Below are 17,973 nucleotides of genomic sequence, written 5' to 3'. Positions count from 1 at the left end.
AGGAATCCTCATCGTTGTGATATTATTCTCCCTTTCAAAACAGACCTAAAAAGCATTGAGCTCATCCGGTCGTGAGGCATCACCGCCATTCACGATGTTGGTTTTTACTGTGTAGGAAGTCATGGCCTGCAAACCCTGCCAGAGTTGACGTGCATCCAATGTCGACTCAAAGCACTCTCATAACTTTTTCTTGGATCTTGAAGTAGCCCTCCGCAAGTCATACCTGGTTTTCTTATACCGACCTGGATTGGCAGACTTAAATGCCACAGATCTTGCCCTCGGTAGATTATGAACCTCCTGGCTTTTGATTTGGGAGTGTACAGTAAGTTTTCATAGGCACCCACTCATCCACACAGGTTTTAATGAAGTCAGTGACAACTGTGGCATACTCATCCAGACTCAAAGGTAATTCCCTGAATACTGTCCAGCCACTGATTCAAAGCAACCCTGTAAGCACTCCTGTGCCTCCCTGGTCCATACTTCTTGGTCCTCAATAACGGTGCTGCAGCCAGGTGATCAGACTTACCAAAGTGTGGGCCTTGGTTAGCACAGTAGGCACTCTTGATCTTAGTATAGCAGTGGTCCAGTGTGTTATTTCCTTTGGTGATAATAATTATTGAATGATTTTATCAAGCTGGCCTGGTTAAAATCCCCCAAAATGATGGCAAAGGCATCAGGATGTTCTGTTTCATGCCATTTGATTACATTGAACCTGAATGGAGGAGCTGAGCTTAATGGGAGGAAGCAGACCTACATCTATAGAGGCTGAAGGGTCTCTATATCTGAACTTCTATCAGTCTTCCATTGAAGTTAGCCTTGAAACATCCATCAGTTATCCCCTTGTGCTCAATGTTGCAAGGAAGTTGGGGGAAGGATATTACAAATCAGCATCTCGGAGTGCCTACCCATAAGAGCACACTGTGTGAGATTAGTTTCTCATCCTTATCCTGTGTCTTCAGAACACATTGTACAATAGCATCACATCGACAGGAAGTGAATGTTCACATTGAGACTCATTGCTTTAGGAGCTCAAGCAATGGTGGGAATGAGCTAATTACTTGTTTTCCCAATTTGCCAGCGTTTTGTGGATTTGGGTCAGTCATTAGGACACAGTTAATGTCTTAGAATATATTAATGTCTTAGACTTCAGAGTACAATTTCCAAATTCGAGACTGATGCAAATGTTGGAAGTTTAGTAAACCATGAGGCTGATATTAAAAGATTTCAGGGAAATGTGGATAAGCTTGCAGAATGGGTGGATGGGTGGCAGATGAAATTTTACATCAAAAAAGTATGCAATATTACACTTGTCAAGAACCATAAGAGGCAACATAAACCAATGAGTACAATTCTCACTGGGGTATGCAGATATATTCCATGTCATATTAGAAGAAAGCAATTCAAATTGATAAAATGCTTCAGATGGCCTAGGATTCTGGGAAGTAGGATTGGAAGTAAAAAGCAAGGACGTAGGGATAAACCTTTCCAAAACAACAGGTGTATTATTCTCAGGTCTGCTGATCGTACTTCAGGAAGAAATGCAAAGGCTTTGGAGAGAAAAGGCATTTTAAGGTGATTCCTGAGATGAAAGATATTAGTTTCCTAGATAGACTGAGAAATTAAGAGTGGATTAGATTAGATTGGTGTTGGTACCTGTACTGGAATGTAATGAAAAACTTTGTCTGCATACCATTTATTGAGGAAGTAAAAAGAAAATAGATTGCAGAATGCAGTGTTGCAGTTAGAGAGAGAATACAGTGCAGGTAGACAAATAAAATGAAAGACCATAACAAGGTACATTATAAGAACAAGAATTCATCTTTAGCATTGAGAGGTTCAATTAATAGCAGATTGAGGCTGTCTTTGAGCAAGGAGGCATATGTTGTCAAGCTTTTTCAAGTTCTGCCCAACAGTCCAGAAACGGCCACATTTGACTATCAGCCATGTGAGTGACCATGACCCCTTCATTCTTGGGCTGCTAAATTGGATATTGCCACATCTGAAAAACAGGACTTCTCCTTAATGAATACTTTAGTCTTTTCCCTACTCACCCCACTTTACGAAGATTGTTCAGTATGGTTTTTAAAGTCCCGTCTTGGGTCCTATTGATTCCCACCTGCTGTCTGTTAATTGCCAAAGTGCCTGTTACAGCTTTAGAAGAGCTCTAGTGTTGCTGTAGTGTGGTAATTTTCCATGTTCCAACCAGCATTTGGGTAATGCTATCGACTGAGCCAACTAGTGCTAAATTAGCTACTGCTTTATTATCTGCAACAAAGCCAAATTTTAAATTGGACTCATACTGCCAATTGAAGAGATCAATCCAGGTTCAAGGTGTAAATGCATTGGAAACACCCAGGTACAATTCCTGGAATTACATGAGGCATATTTCACAGAAATAGGACATTTGATCCAATTGGTCCATACTAAAATTTATGTTGCAAGTTTGCCTACTCCCACCATAATAAAGTCATTTACCAGATGTGCCTGGACATTCAGAGTTCGATTGTGAGTGATTACAAAAACTAGAACTGTATCCTGAAATTCACAAGGTTAAAGAGTGATTTGATTCCAGAGGTAGAAAGAAACTATTTTTTTCTGACTGAAGTTATTGAAGAAAGTGGACAAAAAATATGTACATATTCTTTGATTACTGAAGTCAGCAAGCAGATGAGAAAATTTTGGAGCTTTTTGCCTCAAAGTGACAATTGTTGCTGGTCAATTATTATTATTTTTCTGAAATCAATAGTTTTTTTAAATTAAACAGAGGTATTAAATAGTAAGGAGAAAAGAAATGTGCATGCAAAAAATGTCACTGATCTGTCAAAAGTTCACTGAATGGTGGAAAGTGTCCATATCTCTAAATAGCTAGTCCTTTCCACTTGTACAGTTGGCCCTCCTTATCCGTGAATTCCGCATCCGCGAATTCAACCAACCACAAATCGCGAAAACCCGGAAGTGCTCTTCCAGCACTTGTCGTTTGAGAATGTACAGACTTCTTTTCTTGTCATTATTCCCTAAACAATGCAGTATAACTATTTTACGTAGCATTTACATTGTATTAGGTATTATAAGTAATCTAGAGATGATTTAAAGTGTACGGGAGGATGTGCGTGGATTATCGTGGATCGGGATCGAAAAAAATCAGAAGTTCTCTTACTAAGTAAGTCAGAACAGGTACATCCGGTATTATTTAGCATCAGTTAGTCAAACATTTGTCTTAGTATATAGTATATATTTTACCTTTCTATGCATATAAAACGCTTAAGAACGTATGTTTCAGCGCCAGCTCAGGAACAGAAGTTCCTGAGTTCGATCGAGTAACAGACCGCTCCCGAGCACACTCTCCACCGTGCCGGGGTGATGTGGAGGATCAAAAACTGAAAACCCCAGAACCCAATAGCCAAACCACTGCGTTGCTTAGTAATAATTGTAGCTTTCTTCAGGGCAGGGCCTTTCTCACTTTATCCTTTAAAATTGTTCCGATCGTTGACTGATGTAGCCTAATGCTTTTCCAATGACTGATGGTGTTTCACCTCTTTCTGATCACTTCATTATTTCCACTTTATTTCAATTGTGATCGTGATTATTTTTGTGAACAGAAACACTGCGGATTCAGAGCCCACCTCCGGGTCCTAATGTCCACCGCTCTGAGACAAGTTAAATAAGGTCTGGGGTTCCGCTGGGTCCTAAGGACCACCGCATTAAGACAGGTTGAATAAAGGACTTGAGCATCTGCGATTTTTGGTATCCGCGAGGGGTCCCGGAACCAATCTCTCGCGGATAAGGAGGGCCGACTGTACTTATGTTCCTTATGACTTGATAACATCCCATGAAACTCTGCAGAAGTATTCATTTTTGAAATAAAGTTTGTATTTCCAGTAACACACACAAAATGTTAGAAGAACTCGGCAAGCCAGGCAGCATCTACGGAAAAAAGTATAATCAACATTTCGGACCAAAACCCTGTATTTTTATGTAGTTTCAGTCTAATGAGATGACATTAATGTAAACAATTCCCTGATAAACAGAATATTCCTTCAGAAGAGCATTTTATTTATGAAAGTGATTACCAGCACAATTTGTGTTTACATTTTTGCCTCACGAGGATGTGATATTTGTCTTCACAGTGCACGTCTGTCACTTATCCACCCTTCAGTTAGGCTCAGATATATGAAGTTAAGTGACTAGTCCAGCAGCTACTTTTTATCTCTGCAAGTGAATTTATTTAAAATGTTAAAATGTTTATAATAGTTAAATAAATGTTGATTTTAGACACATGACCTGGTGATTTTGGATTATTTGAACTGCAATATATTTTGAAGGTTAGCTGATTTTTTTTTATGTTTTAAAGGGAAAAGAAATGCAAAAGGCATTGTCAGCTGGTTAAAAAGAAGAGCTGCTCCCAGCTATACATTTCTAGATGGTCTAGCTGAAGTTGAAGCCTTTATTGATTCAGCTGAGGTTGCCATAGTTGGCTTTTTCAAGGTAATGATTTTACCATGAAAGATTTTCAAAAACTTGCAAAATACTCTTCTAATTATTCTCTTGACATTATCTTTTGTTATACTGGAAGAAACTTATACCGCTGATTTTACATTTCTTTATTGAGGACCTTGAAAATGATGATGTGAAAACATTTTCTGACACAGCGAATGATGTTGTGGAAATGCCATTTGCTATCACCAATAACGCAGAGGCTTTTGAGAAGAATGGAATTTCGAAGAATACCATAGTAATGTTCAAAAAGGTAAGTTCTGTGAAGTTTTCTTATTTCATTTGGACTAACTATTGGCAATTGACAAGCTGAGCCTTGACATCTTTAAACAGTTCTCGTAAAGGCCCGCCCTGAACTGTAGGATAAATTTCAGAAAATACTCCCTTGTTGCAAGAAAGAAATATTGCCCAGTTTTGGCAATTTATTGGATATTTTTGTTTCGGGGACAAATGAAGAGGAATAGTGTGATGGGGAGCTAAGGAACAACTTGTATTGTGAATGCTTTAAAAGCATTTTATGCATGCTATTGATGGTGTTGTGCTGTGGCTGCTGAGGGAACAGCTGCTGTCATCAGCCAACTTTACCGAGTGAAGACCAAGCAATAGTTGGGGCAGCTCTGATGGCCTGTGCTAGTGATTCTGCTTAATCTCACAATCAGACATGAATACACCATCCCAGCAGCACCAGCAGACCTCAACATGGATCGCATCTAACACTCTCCTCACTCCGATAATCACTGACCTCTGTCCTGGGCCCATACATACTGTGTTCTCCCATCTCCTGCTAACTGCTAGTGTCTCTCCACCATCCCTTTGCTTTCTACTGGACTGGAAATCTAATACTCTGCATTTTCAGGAAAAATGCATTTTCTGTGGATTTTAATACTCATACGTTGGCCTCTACCTTACTAAGTCACAGTGTATAATCCCACAATTAGGCATATGAACCATTCACTTTACTTGTGCTCACAGCCTCTGAATCAGTCATGCCACTTACACCTTAATGTACAGTACAAATATTAAGCAATTAATTCCAAATGGAATTATTTATATATTTAATGTATCTATGTATGGGCTGAGAAATTGAACCTATTTATGCATAAAATGTACAAAAAGATCATTTTGGGCATGTTCTAAATTGATTATTCTGATTTGCATGAGTCTCGGAGTCATAACTGATTTTAGTTCTTGCTTAAACAAAGAAAATTCATGCAGAAGTCAACAAGCTGAAAATATTAAACTATTACACAAAAGCTGATGAAGGAACTCAGCCTTTCTGGAGGGAAATGGATGGTCGATGTTTAGGGTTTCACAGATGCTGCCTGACCTACACAGTTCCTTCAGCATTTTGTGTGTTGCTCCTAATTCCAGTCTCTGCAGTTTCTTGTGAGTCACTATTAAGGCATTGCCTGATTTAGTAGGTTTTCCTTACATTGATAAAACCATCACTGGGTCTCATTGTGTTTAATGTTGATCACAGTATACAAGCATGTTGTCATTTTTACCGACTTCTTGCCATATGGGAGAGGATCCTAGAAATCAGTGCAGTACAGGAACAGCTCTTCAGCCTTCTATGTTGTGCCAAATTAATTAAGCTATTCACGCCTAATTAAGCTAATTCCTTCAGCACGCACATTGCCTCCTCCGTTTTCTGCATATTCATGTGCCTGAGACCTTTGAGTGCCTCTATTATCTCTGCCTGTGCACCACCCCTCAATGCCGAGTGATCAATAATGATATATATGGGAAGAGGGGATGCAGGGTTTGGACCATGTATACTGAATACAAATGACCTCCCCCTCGACTTATTCCACCATTTTTCCTCCTCCCCTTGACGGCCTTTTCCTAAAGCTATCGCTGCTATCGTGGAGTTGCTTCCCTTTCAGGTTCTGATGCTTCCAAAATGTCTTAATAGCAATGAGGCAGTAACTGCAATGTCTGCAATCATTCCTGCTGGAATTGCATACTTTAATGCACAAAATGGTGAAATGACCCTGATGATTGTTTAAAGATCGATTTGTAATGAATTATGCATTTTTTATATACAGATTCCTTGATTGGGCTAACTTATTTTGCTGGTTTGGCCTAAAAATGCATAGATTGAAAAAATTATCAATTCTTAAGCTAAATTTAATGTTGATGCAACAATTTTCATTCAATCATGGAACTACCGTAGATTCCGTACTACAGAGCGCACCTGATTAAAAGCCACAGGCTCTAATTTTAGAAAATCAATTTTGTACTTGTACAAGCCGCACCGGATTTTAAGCCGCAGGTGTCCCACGTTGTAATATGAGATATTTACACAGAAAGATATTACACGTGAGGATTTTTTAACTTTTAATTAAATCCGTATGGTAACATAAACAAATACATATTGCAAATGCTTTTTTTCGAACCGTGCCTGTAACACGGCTACTTTTAAATATACATACGTATTGGTAACACACAAATTACGTTGCGTATACTTTTTTACTGAACAGTGCACAAACAACATTCCAATATCTCCTAACGACTGGTAAAAAAATATATACTGCAGCCTACCAGGAAAAGTTATTGATCGCCTTTAACTTAAAAGCTGCATCATCGCGCGGGTCTAATGCGCTCGCCCCCTCCTTTCCGTTTATCGCAAACCGGTATTTTCCCCACAAGACGCGGTGAAACCGGATGTGATGTCATAGCATCCCGGGATGTAGTACAGAAAACAAATATACTTAAAACACTTCTAACTTTAACTAGAAAATACTAACAAATGAATTACTAAGCGAAAATATTATAAACTAAATAACTGCCATAAAGGCAGCACAATGCTTTTCTTCGAGTGTTTTCCATGTTGATGAGGGTGAGTACAAATGACTGATTTACAATAATTTAATTGTGAAAGTGCGCTTGATTTATCGTACAATTTCATTGGACCTCTGTGAACTACTCATCAATTTTATTGGTCTACTGTTACGAGGCAAAATGTTTTTGGCGGCATGAAAAAAAAACATGCATTAGCCGCACCGTAGTAAAGGCCGCAGTGTTCAAAGCTGTTCAAAGCATGGGAAAAAAGTAGCGGCTTATAATCCGGAATCTACGGTAGTTACATTCACATTCTATTCCCAGCAGTGTGAGTTCAGTCGAGTGGAGGGGAAGGAAACTGGAATCTGGGCTGTTGGATTGGGGCATAGAATTAGTATTTTTCTTGTATTTGCCTTCCATAGTTTCAACAGGTACATTTAATGTCAGAGAAATGTGTACAATATATATCCTGAAATTCTTTTTCTTCGCAAACATCCATGAAAACAGAGGAGTGCCCCAAAGAAAGAATGACAATTAAATGTTAGAACCCCAAACGCCCCCAGATCCCCCTCCCCCCTTGTAGTTTAACTTCCCTGCACTTGCTTGTATTTTTATATTTTTTATATAATTACCTATAAACTGTATATGTAATCTTTCAGTGAATTTTCCAGTAATTATGGTACAATTGCATTTGTATTTGTCATCTTAGTTTTTAGTAGCAGGTGTCATGACACTTGAATCCGGCTACTTCATAGGTTAATCGTTATCACTGGAATCTTTTGTTATCTCTAAGTTGAGTTTGAGATGATCACGACTAATTTTTAGTCTGGTCTTCTCTTTGTTCTGTTGATGCTTCAGTTTGTTCGTTCCTTTTGTAACACTCGATAAATGATCATAAGCAACAAGTTTTAGTCTTCATTCTTGACTTCCGAAGAACTTTTGGATTGCAAAAACATTAGGATCCAACAGGCCCGTTCTACAGAAAACATGAAACTTTGAATGAGCAATTTTTGGAACATAATCACCAAAAGGAACTTCATTAATTCCTGCTGTTCTCTCTACCCAGCTGTCCCATAGATTTGTTAAGAATGCCCACAGGAAAAAGAATCTGAGGGTTGTATGTGGTGGCATGTCTGCACTCTGATAATAAATTTTACTTTGAACCTTATCTGGCAGCTTTTACCCATTTCAATATGGAGAAACTTGGAAATCCTGAGTGTTGATTGTCTTCTGCTTCAGTTAAATCCTGGCACATTAGTGCTGGTCTGATCACGTTCCTACTGGGCTCAGCAGCAATGCTGACTTCCTCAGCTATTCCAGCTGTGAAATCTGCCCTTTGAACCCACATCACATTAAAACAAAAAAAAAAATACAGATACTGGAACTCTAACATGAAAACTGAAAATGCTGGCGGCAATGAATAGATCAAATAGCATTCACAAAGAGAAACTGTACTGGTGTTTCAGATCAGGGAACTTTTGTCAGATGTAGAGAAGTGTGTTTTAAGTTACAGAGAGAAGGACAGAAGAACAATTTTTTTAAGGTAACAGTTCCATTAAAAATCCACTTAGAGATGGAAGATAAAAAGAAACAAACTGAAACAGAAAGGAGCAGCCACATCCATCAAGTGAGAATAAAGAGTGGTTACCTGAAAGTGTAAGTGGATTTTGAAGTGCCAAGGGATGCAACATACCCAGATGTTGTTCTTTAAGCTTACCTTGAGCATTGTTGCTGCAAGCAGGTGGCTAAAGGCAGAAGTATCAGAGTGGAACCACACACACACACACTCACACTCACACACACACGCACGCACGCACGCACACACACACACACACACACACACACACACACTCACACTCACACACACACGCACGCACGCACGCACGCACGCACACACACACTCACACTCACACGCACGCACGCACACACGCACGCACACACTCACACTCTCACACACACACACACACACTCACACACACACACACACACACACAAAGTCAGGCAGCATCTGTGGAGGGAAATAAGCAGTTAATGTTTCAGGCCATGGCCCTTCATGAGGGCACTGTCAGAATGGAGAGAGATTGAGAGGTACACAGGGTTAGCCTTATCAACTGAACTGAGGTGTCCTTTATTCAAGTCCAAGGCCTTGGTTTCAAATTGACCTAAATCATACCCTATTTGTATATGAAATTCCTTCATATTATGATCATTAATCACTAAACATCTTATCTACCAGATGATCAACTATCCCTTTACCTTCACATAGTACTAGATCCAAAATATCCTGTTTCCTCTTGTCAACATACAGAGTAGGCACCATCTTTTAAGAACTCCATGAATTAATTCTCCACACCAACTCCCATATTTTATAAAATAAAATTTATATATTTTAGGAAGTTTTTTCTCTGTTTTAGGAAGTCTATTCGGCTAACAAAAAAGTGAGAAATATAGACAGTTAATGCTGGAAAGACAGAGCAGATCGGGAAGCATCTATGAAAAGGAAAACAGAGTTAATTTCAAGTCATAGACCCTTTGTCAGGTTCTGAAGGTTGGATAACATGATTGCATTCATTGCTGTGGCAATGTATTAAAGGGAAGAAATGGTGATACATAACTGGACAGTATCTTCTTTCAATTTCAATCTTTTTAAAGCATGTAATTAGGGGGAATTTTGAAAGTAAATCCAATTGCTTAGAGCATTATTGATAGACTTTAAGTGTAGGGAAATTGGTTGAAGAAAGAGTGAAGAGGACAACAGTTTGAGGCCGAGTGAGTTTATGTCATTGAGGAAGGTTACGTAAGGTAGGCAGAGGTGGATGAAGAGTTAAAGGTAAGGGATAAATAGAATGGGAATGCAAGGTACATGGGTTGAACATGTACGTCAATGGAAAAGAGAAGTTCTATCACAGTGATGGCTGAGGAGATTCATGAGTAATGGAGGAGGACCTGACCGTAAAGGCAGTCTACACAATGAGCTGGCTCTTATCCCTAGCAAACCATGGCATACCTCCAGCTGCTCCTCACAGAAGATAAAGTTCAAATTAAATTTATTATCAAAGCACATCTACGTCACCATATACAGCCTGGAGATGTGTTTTCTTACAGGCATATTCAGTAAATCCAAGAAACATAATAGTATCAATGAAAGACCACAACAGGACAGACAAACAAACTATGTACAAAAGACAACAAACTGTTACAAAAGAAAAATAAAATAAATAATAATAAATAAACAAGTAATAAATATTGAGAACATGAGATGAAGAGTCCTTGAAAGTGAGTCCAAAGGTTGTAGGAACAGTTCGGTGATGGGGCGAGTGAAACTGAGTGAAGTTATCCCCTCTGGTTCAAGAGCCTGATGGTTGAGGGTAATAACTATTCCTGAACCTGGTGGTGTGTACCTTCTTCCTGATGGCACCAGTGAGATGAGAGCATGGCCTGGGTGGTGGGCGTCCTTGATGATGGATGCCGCTTTCCTGCGACAGTGCTCCGTGTAGATGTGCTCAGTGGTGGGGAGTGCTTTACCCATGATGGACTGGGCTGGGCCAGCTACTTTTTGTTGATTTTCCATTCAAGGGCTTTGGTGTTTCCAAACCAGGTCGTGATGGAGCCAATCTGTATACACCGCACCACACATCTATGGAAGTTTGTCAAAGTTTTAGAGGTCATGCCAAATCTTTGTAAACTTCTAAGGAAGAAGAGGCACTGCTGTGCTTTCTTTGTAATTGCACTTATACTGGACCTAGGACAGATCCTCTGAAATGTTAACACTGAGTAATTTAATGTTACTGACCCTTTCCACCTCTGATCCCCAATGAGGACTGACTGATGGACTTCCGTTTTCCTCTTCCTGAAGTCAAATGTATCTCCTTGGATTTGCTGACATTGAGTGAAGAAGGAAATTAAACACGTTAGGACAGAGAGTAACAAGAGTCAGAAAGAGCAGAACAGAAGTGAATTTAAGGAAGCGGAAGAGGCAAGATGTAAATAAATGAATTAAGATAGTTAAAAGGCAGATCATGTTCTCCAATACATGTTCAGTTCTAGGAACAATTAAGAAATGCATTGATTCTATTTTGCTTGACATTTATGTCAATCAAGAAAACCATATAATTTCTAGATATAATTCCTATCACCATAGCAAAACTACCTCAAAAATTCTCAACATATTCCCATAGTCTCCCACCTCCCTCTGAAAGTAACTTCCCCCAGTTCTACAACATTCCCAGGTCTCTGTGCCCCCCCCCCCCATTTCTAGATTATTGTACCAACCAATGGATACTAGATCTTATTTGATAATTACTTCCTTGAACTATCCTGGGACATTTTTACATTGTTAAAACTGTTTTAAAAATGCAAGCTTAGAATCATTAATGTATTCTGAAAGAAATTTGCTTTGTCCTAACTTCATGTAAGCAAAACCACAAGAGATCCATTAGTGGCCAATATGTGGGAAGTTTATACTCATGTCTGTAGAGAGCTATAGCCTGGTTGTATTTAATTGGAATTGTCAACTATTAAACAGCCCTCATGGATGCTTATTCAACAGCATATGTTTTTAACCACTCTCTGTGATTTGTTGCATACCTATTCTCAGTTAAAATGGTGTCATTGAGGATTTCCATCTAGACCATTGCTCTGACTTTTAATCTTAATTGTGTGCTTACTTTCAAGCTGTGAGACAATTATCTGGATTTATGTAATTAAAAAATAGTTTAATTTGTGCCAATTACAGAAAGTGAGCCCTAGGCGTTCGTTAGCAAAATTTTGCTGATGTTTCTAATTGTAGAAACAGCCTCCTTATCTTAATTGCAATGAACAAAGATATTTGTATTTGAGCAGTAGTGAATTTCTTTGTTGAATGTATAATTAACGACACTTTTTTCCCTTTAGTATGATGATCGGAGAAATGATTTTGAAATTGATAATCAAACAGGTTTGGTTAAGGATGAGCTCACTAAGTTTATCCTCGTTAATGAAATGCATCTTGTTACCGAATTTACTGAAGAGGTATGTTGCCAATGTTTTTGTTTCCTAAATAGAATAATGTATTTTTTTATATAAGTAAACCAAAACTTTGTGAATATTGAATGTCTATAATCAAAAATGATGACAAAGATATAGAGCAGGTTAAACTACTACATTTTTGTAGAAAGACTACAAATTTTTGGTTTGGAATGCTGATGTCACTTCAATTGTTTGCATGACTTGTTTTTTTTATCTTTCTCTCGTGCATCAAGTGTTTGTCTTTTTTTTGTTTTAATTGGGTTCTTTTGGGTTTCTTTCTTTATGGCTACCTGTGAGCAAGCAAATCTCAAGAACATTCGAACATAAGAAATAGGAGCAGGAGTAGGCCATCCGGCCTGTCGGGCTGCTCCGCCATTCAATAAGATCATGGCTGATTTGGCCGTGGACTCATCTCCTCCCACCTGCCTTTTCCCCAAGGTTCTGTAATTCATACATTCTTGACAGGAGAAACAATAGCTGAAGTGAGAGAAATATAGTCATCGTAGCCCAATAGTTTAAATATGGTTGATTTCCTGCTGCTATCTCTAAGGAATTTGTATGTTCTCCACATGACTGCATGAGTTTCTCCAGAAGCTCCAGTTTCCTCTGCATTCCAAGGGTGCATGAGTAAGAGTTATTAAGTTGTGGGCATTTTATATTGGCGTTGGAAGCATGAGAACACTTGTTGGCTGCCTCCAGCGCATCCTCACTGTATGTTTCGATGTTTCAATGTACATGTTATATTTTATCTTTTGATATCAGTTCAGGTAGGCTGGTAAATGAATTGTTGAGGAACCTGGTAGACCAAATTCTTATCATAAGAGGTCTATATTGTGGAGGAGTGTAAATCATGAGTTGAATGAGGACACTCAACAGTGAAAGGACAAATATACAGAATCTACAGGATTTAGTGAACATGCTCTCATCACAAATCCTACCTGAGATGATGGTAAAGCATTGTCAAATAAGATCTCAGGGAAAGTCCTTGGAAAACGAGCAACTTTCCCAGTAAATTATAACATAGTTATGTCTTTACATTCAATATCTTGGCCAGTTCCAGGCAATAGACCACAGGGAGGTAGTTTTGTGCTGTGGCAGGTAGTCTTGTTTCCTAACACCATAAGCCCAGGTTTGATCCAGATAAGTGTTACTGTGTGGAGTTAGCATATTATCCCTGTAAATGTATGGTTGTGCCCTGAATGTTCTTGATCGCCTCCCTAATCTTAACAATCTGCTGTTCAAAATATTAATTGGCTACTTGAACTTACTCCTAATGCAGCTAGATGTCCAAAGTATTAGAATAAGGTTGATAGGCTTGTGACAGAAAGTAAGATAGAGATATGTGTGAAAGCTGTGATAGCTTTGAGAGCCAGTATGATTAAATAGGCTGAATAACCTCCTTCTGTGCCATTAGAGGGCATCTACTGATTTATGTTACCAATAGAGGACTTTAGCCTGCACATAGTATTAAAGAAAATAAGGAACATTACAGTCTGAACCTGGTGTCCAATTGAAAACCCACATTGTTTGTTAAATATTTTCTAGATTAATTTTCAGTCTAATTATTGAGGACCAGCTTGATCGCAAGAAATCCAGGATACATTCAACCAAAATTGCTATTTTTATTTTAAACTCTACTAAAACTGTTAATACAACCTCATAAAATATAAGCTCAGAATTATTTATTCAAATTTTCTGGAAATCAATGTCATGGGGAATGGAGAAGGCAGGGAAGTGACAGTTTGACAGATTTCTTCAGGGCAGCTCCTGTGGTAATGTTGTAAACTTAGCAGGGAAGTACATAAGTGCTGTCTATACTATGGAAAGTTTGCCACAGGTAAACTCGCAGAGGGCCAATTATCCCAGATGATTTTATTTATAAATACAAAGCATCCAATATGTAAGCTGAGTTAGCAATATAAAGCAAGGAGTTTGGCTGCTATTTTTGATAAGAAGTTGTAGGAGTATTTTTTTTGTTTCTCTAAAATTGTGAAAAATACTTTTAAATGATAACCTGTCCAAATTAAACCTACCATTTTATTGCTCATTGAAAAACCAATGAATAATCCCTAAATAAAGCCAGCTGAGTTTTAAAGTCAAAGTTGTCTGTATTGGGAAAAGAGTTTAGAGAAAATTATTCCCCCAAAATATTATATACACTGGACAAAATTTTTTTGGAAGTGTTACTTCCTCAATATTTTTTTGTTTATGTTAGACTGCTTGAAAGTGAACACAAATATAATTTCAGACTACTTGTATCGTTTAGAAATTTGGAGAGACAGAAAATTAACTTTTATTAAATAGAATGCATTTAATTGCATAAAGATGCTGACACTTTGCAGTCGTTCACTAAGCTAAAAACATTCTGTTGATGATTTTCATTTGTACTCCATGTCTGAAGCTTCTTGTTTAAGTGTCCAACAATAATCAGCCAGCATTGATGGATTCCATTTACCCTGATACGGATTCCCCATGACCATGATGCTCTGGTGAAACCTTTTGCCATGCTTGCTGCTGGCCGTGCCAAGATTTGCAGAGGAATGCGGAAAATGAATCTTTAGTGACATGTTGCACTTCATGGCTTTGTATGCCTGAAACATGTTGTCAACCAGCTGCACATAGCTTGGTGCTCTGTAGTTGCCAAGAAAATTTCAACGACATCCTTCAATGCCTTCCACGTGATTTTCTGCGGTCCCACTCGAAGTTCTTTGAATTGCCTGTCTGATGAACTGCTTGATTTGTAGACCAACAAAAATGCCTTCCTTAACCCTGGCATCAATTATTCTGGCTTGACTTATGAATTAAAATAACAAATATAGGGGATTTCCAAAAAATTGTGCTTGATTGGGAAATTTCGTGGTGATTTTCATGATCAGCAGCCCAAAATACATAAGATACACTCAGAAGTATTCAGGAAATCTTTGTTATCCAGCAATATTAATACAGATACTTAAATAAGTTGTCACTGATTAAAATTCAGTTGTGAAAAGATGAAAATAAATTTAATTTACATATATTTTGGTAAAATGTACAATATTTTACATTTTGAAAGAATTAGTACTATATGTAGATATGAAGCTAAATAAATTACATGGAAAGCCAAATTTCTAGAGTGGAAGAAGAATCATTCTCTGATTCTTCTTGGGACATATAAGGTAAGAAGGGTCTGGTTAGGCAAGAGTTTCCTTCAATATTGACAATGCAGAAGGACTTCAAAAATATCTCAGTGATCTTGAAACAATTTAGTTATATTCAAGATATTATTGCCTTTCCTTTGATCTGGTAGTACTGGGAAAAAGAAAAGATGATTCAATAATATGCATCACCTAGTGGATAAAGAATCTGTTTTATACTGGTTTTTGTATTGCTACCAAATAATGTTTTAATACAAATAACTTACACAATTATGCATTGCAGTGTTCTGTCCAACTAGTTTTCACCATTGATATTTTAATTTGCAGAATAATCCAAAAATATTTGATGCTAAAATTGACAACCACATCCTATTGTTCATCAACAAGACAATTAAAGAGCACAATCAACTTTTGGAGAATTTTAGGGCTGCTGCAACTTCCTTCAGAGGCAAGGTACAGAATACGTAGCTCAAGTCTATTAAACCCTACCACTGTTTCCCAGTGAATCAATTACAGGTGTTTAAAGAGCTATTGGAATGGTTTTGTTTCTCTTTTTCATTATGAAGCACTTATACTTTGAATATCTTCTTAAAAGCAAGTTTAAAGGTGGAAAATTACTCATGTTCGAAAGGACAATTTTGTATCGGGATTAGAAGATCTATTGACTTGATCCTTAGAATATGTGTTTTACCTGTATGATACCATTTTGAGCAGCAGGCTTTTCAGCTTTTGACACAACTTCTTTTAATACTTTTAGAAATGTTGATACATTAGAGTGTTACAAACATTAACTGTTACTCCAATAATGTCAAGCAGTTCTGTGGTAAATCATCATACTGGGAATGCATCAATTTGAAACATTTGTTGTGAAGAACATGTGTGTGCACATATGTACATACACACACACAAACACTCATAGTCTTTGTCTCACACATACGGCATTTAATACATGCAGTATCCTGGGTAATTTAAAGGAGGTAAGGGTGAGAACTTGATTATCTCATTAAACTTATGGTCAATTTTTAGAGTCTTGATTGTATGATTTTAGTTTTCAGTTCAGTTAATCTCTAGTTTGGACAATCAACAGTCCTGTTTTCCTTTGGTAAACAAACAACAACATTGAAAGAAATTATAGATGTAACTATATTGACAATAAGATGGATGATCTTTCCTAAGTATCAGATTTTAGAAGGTAATATATGATACAAACCACCCATTACAGACTAGCCTGAAATCCAGTTATTTCGATATTTTTCAGATTCTTTTTATTTATATTGAGATTAGCGGTGACAATGATCATGTGCTGGACTACTTCTCTGTAAAGAAAGAAGATGCACCAACAATTCGTTTAATCAACATCACTGCTGTTAAGAAGTACAAGTTTCCATTTGATGAAATTAGCACAGATAATGTGAGAAGTTTCTGCCAGAAGGGCCTTAATGGAAATCTTGAGGTACACCCTAATTTCTTTTTTTTTGATTTTTTTTGGTAATTTATTTTTTTATTGAAGTTCATCATCAAACAAGCATTTCCATAAGATGTATTTCAGACATTGTACATATATATCATATAATCATATATATCACTAATCTCCACAAAGTATTTATCTGAGGTATACACTTACAGAAAAGAGTGGAAAGAAAAAACAAGCAAAAAGAAAGAACTATGTACAAGTAGGGAGTGATCTTTTTTTTTAACAACAGATTCATTGATTTGTGAGAATAAAATCAGGCCTATGAGGCATTATGTAGTTAAACCATTTTTCCCAGTATGAATCAAATTGTTCCAGCTTATGGTTAACAGATGCTGTTATCTTCTCCATTTTGTAAATGTCCATTGTAATTTCCATCCACGTATTTCTAATATAAGTTTGCCCTTGTTAGATTTTTAAGAGAGGAGTTTACAAATTATTATAAAATGTTAACTCTTTACATTATCCCTACTTTTATATAGTCTTGATTTGAAAGTCTTATCCTGAGTACTTTTCATGTCTTGTGCTGTGAGTAAGATCTGAAGGATGAAATTAATCAACAGCACACAAAAGGTCAGATTTTACCATGTCACTGATTGATGCAAAAACTGAGCACCTTTCAATGCTCATTTACATAACGTTCTAAGAGCTCCTTTTAAAGTAAGCATGAAGAGAAAGAAAAGCAGTTTAAATAGTCATAGCCACAGGTAATGATATTTAGACCCTTCAATATATTCAAGCATTAATATAATAGATTTTCTAGAGTGTATTATGCACAACATAAAAAAAGAAGAAAATATAAAGCCATTCGGCCCCTCAAACCTACCCCTTCAATCAATACAATCATGGTTATATCTACCTCCCCTTTTAATACCCCTAATGATCTGGCCTCCACAACCTTTTAGTTAGAAAGTTCCAGAGATTCACCACCCTTTGTGAGCCTTGCTAAAGATGCAAAAGTGAGTGAAACTTGATTATTTTAAAATTTAAATTTGGCTTTAGCAAACCAATTTCAACAAAGAAACATCCACACGTAATTTGGTGTTCCTGATCTTATTTCTAGGCAGTCCCTCAGGATTGTGG

The 17,973-nt window shown here is 37.4% G+C and overlaps 1 protein-coding gene across 1 annotated transcript in view; it reads left to right on the top strand.

Annotated features, from left to right (window-relative positions):
- pdia2 (protein disulfide isomerase family A, member 2) overlaps positions 1 to 17,973 on the top strand; it is a 38,817-nt gene that overhangs the window by 9,100 nt on the left and 11,744 nt on the right. The window contains exons 3-7 of the mRNA XM_073060564.1: positions 4,352 to 4,485; positions 4,610 to 4,747; positions 12,172 to 12,288; positions 15,747 to 15,872; positions 16,678 to 16,872. Coding sequence (XP_072916665.1) covers positions 4,352 to 4,485; positions 4,610 to 4,747; positions 12,172 to 12,288; positions 15,747 to 15,872; positions 16,678 to 16,872 — 710 coding nt within the window. The remainder of the gene's footprint in view (positions 1 to 4,351; positions 4,486 to 4,609; positions 4,748 to 12,171; positions 12,289 to 15,746; positions 15,873 to 16,677; positions 16,873 to 17,973) is intronic.

Source organism: Hemitrygon akajei, chromosome 11, assembly GCF_048418815.1.
Source record: "Hemitrygon akajei chromosome 11, sHemAka1.3, whole genome shotgun sequence".
Taxonomy (NCBI): Eukaryota; Metazoa; Chordata; class Chondrichthyes; order Myliobatiformes; family Dasyatidae; genus Hemitrygon; species Hemitrygon akajei.
This window is presented reverse-complemented; position numbering and strand designations above follow the sequence as displayed.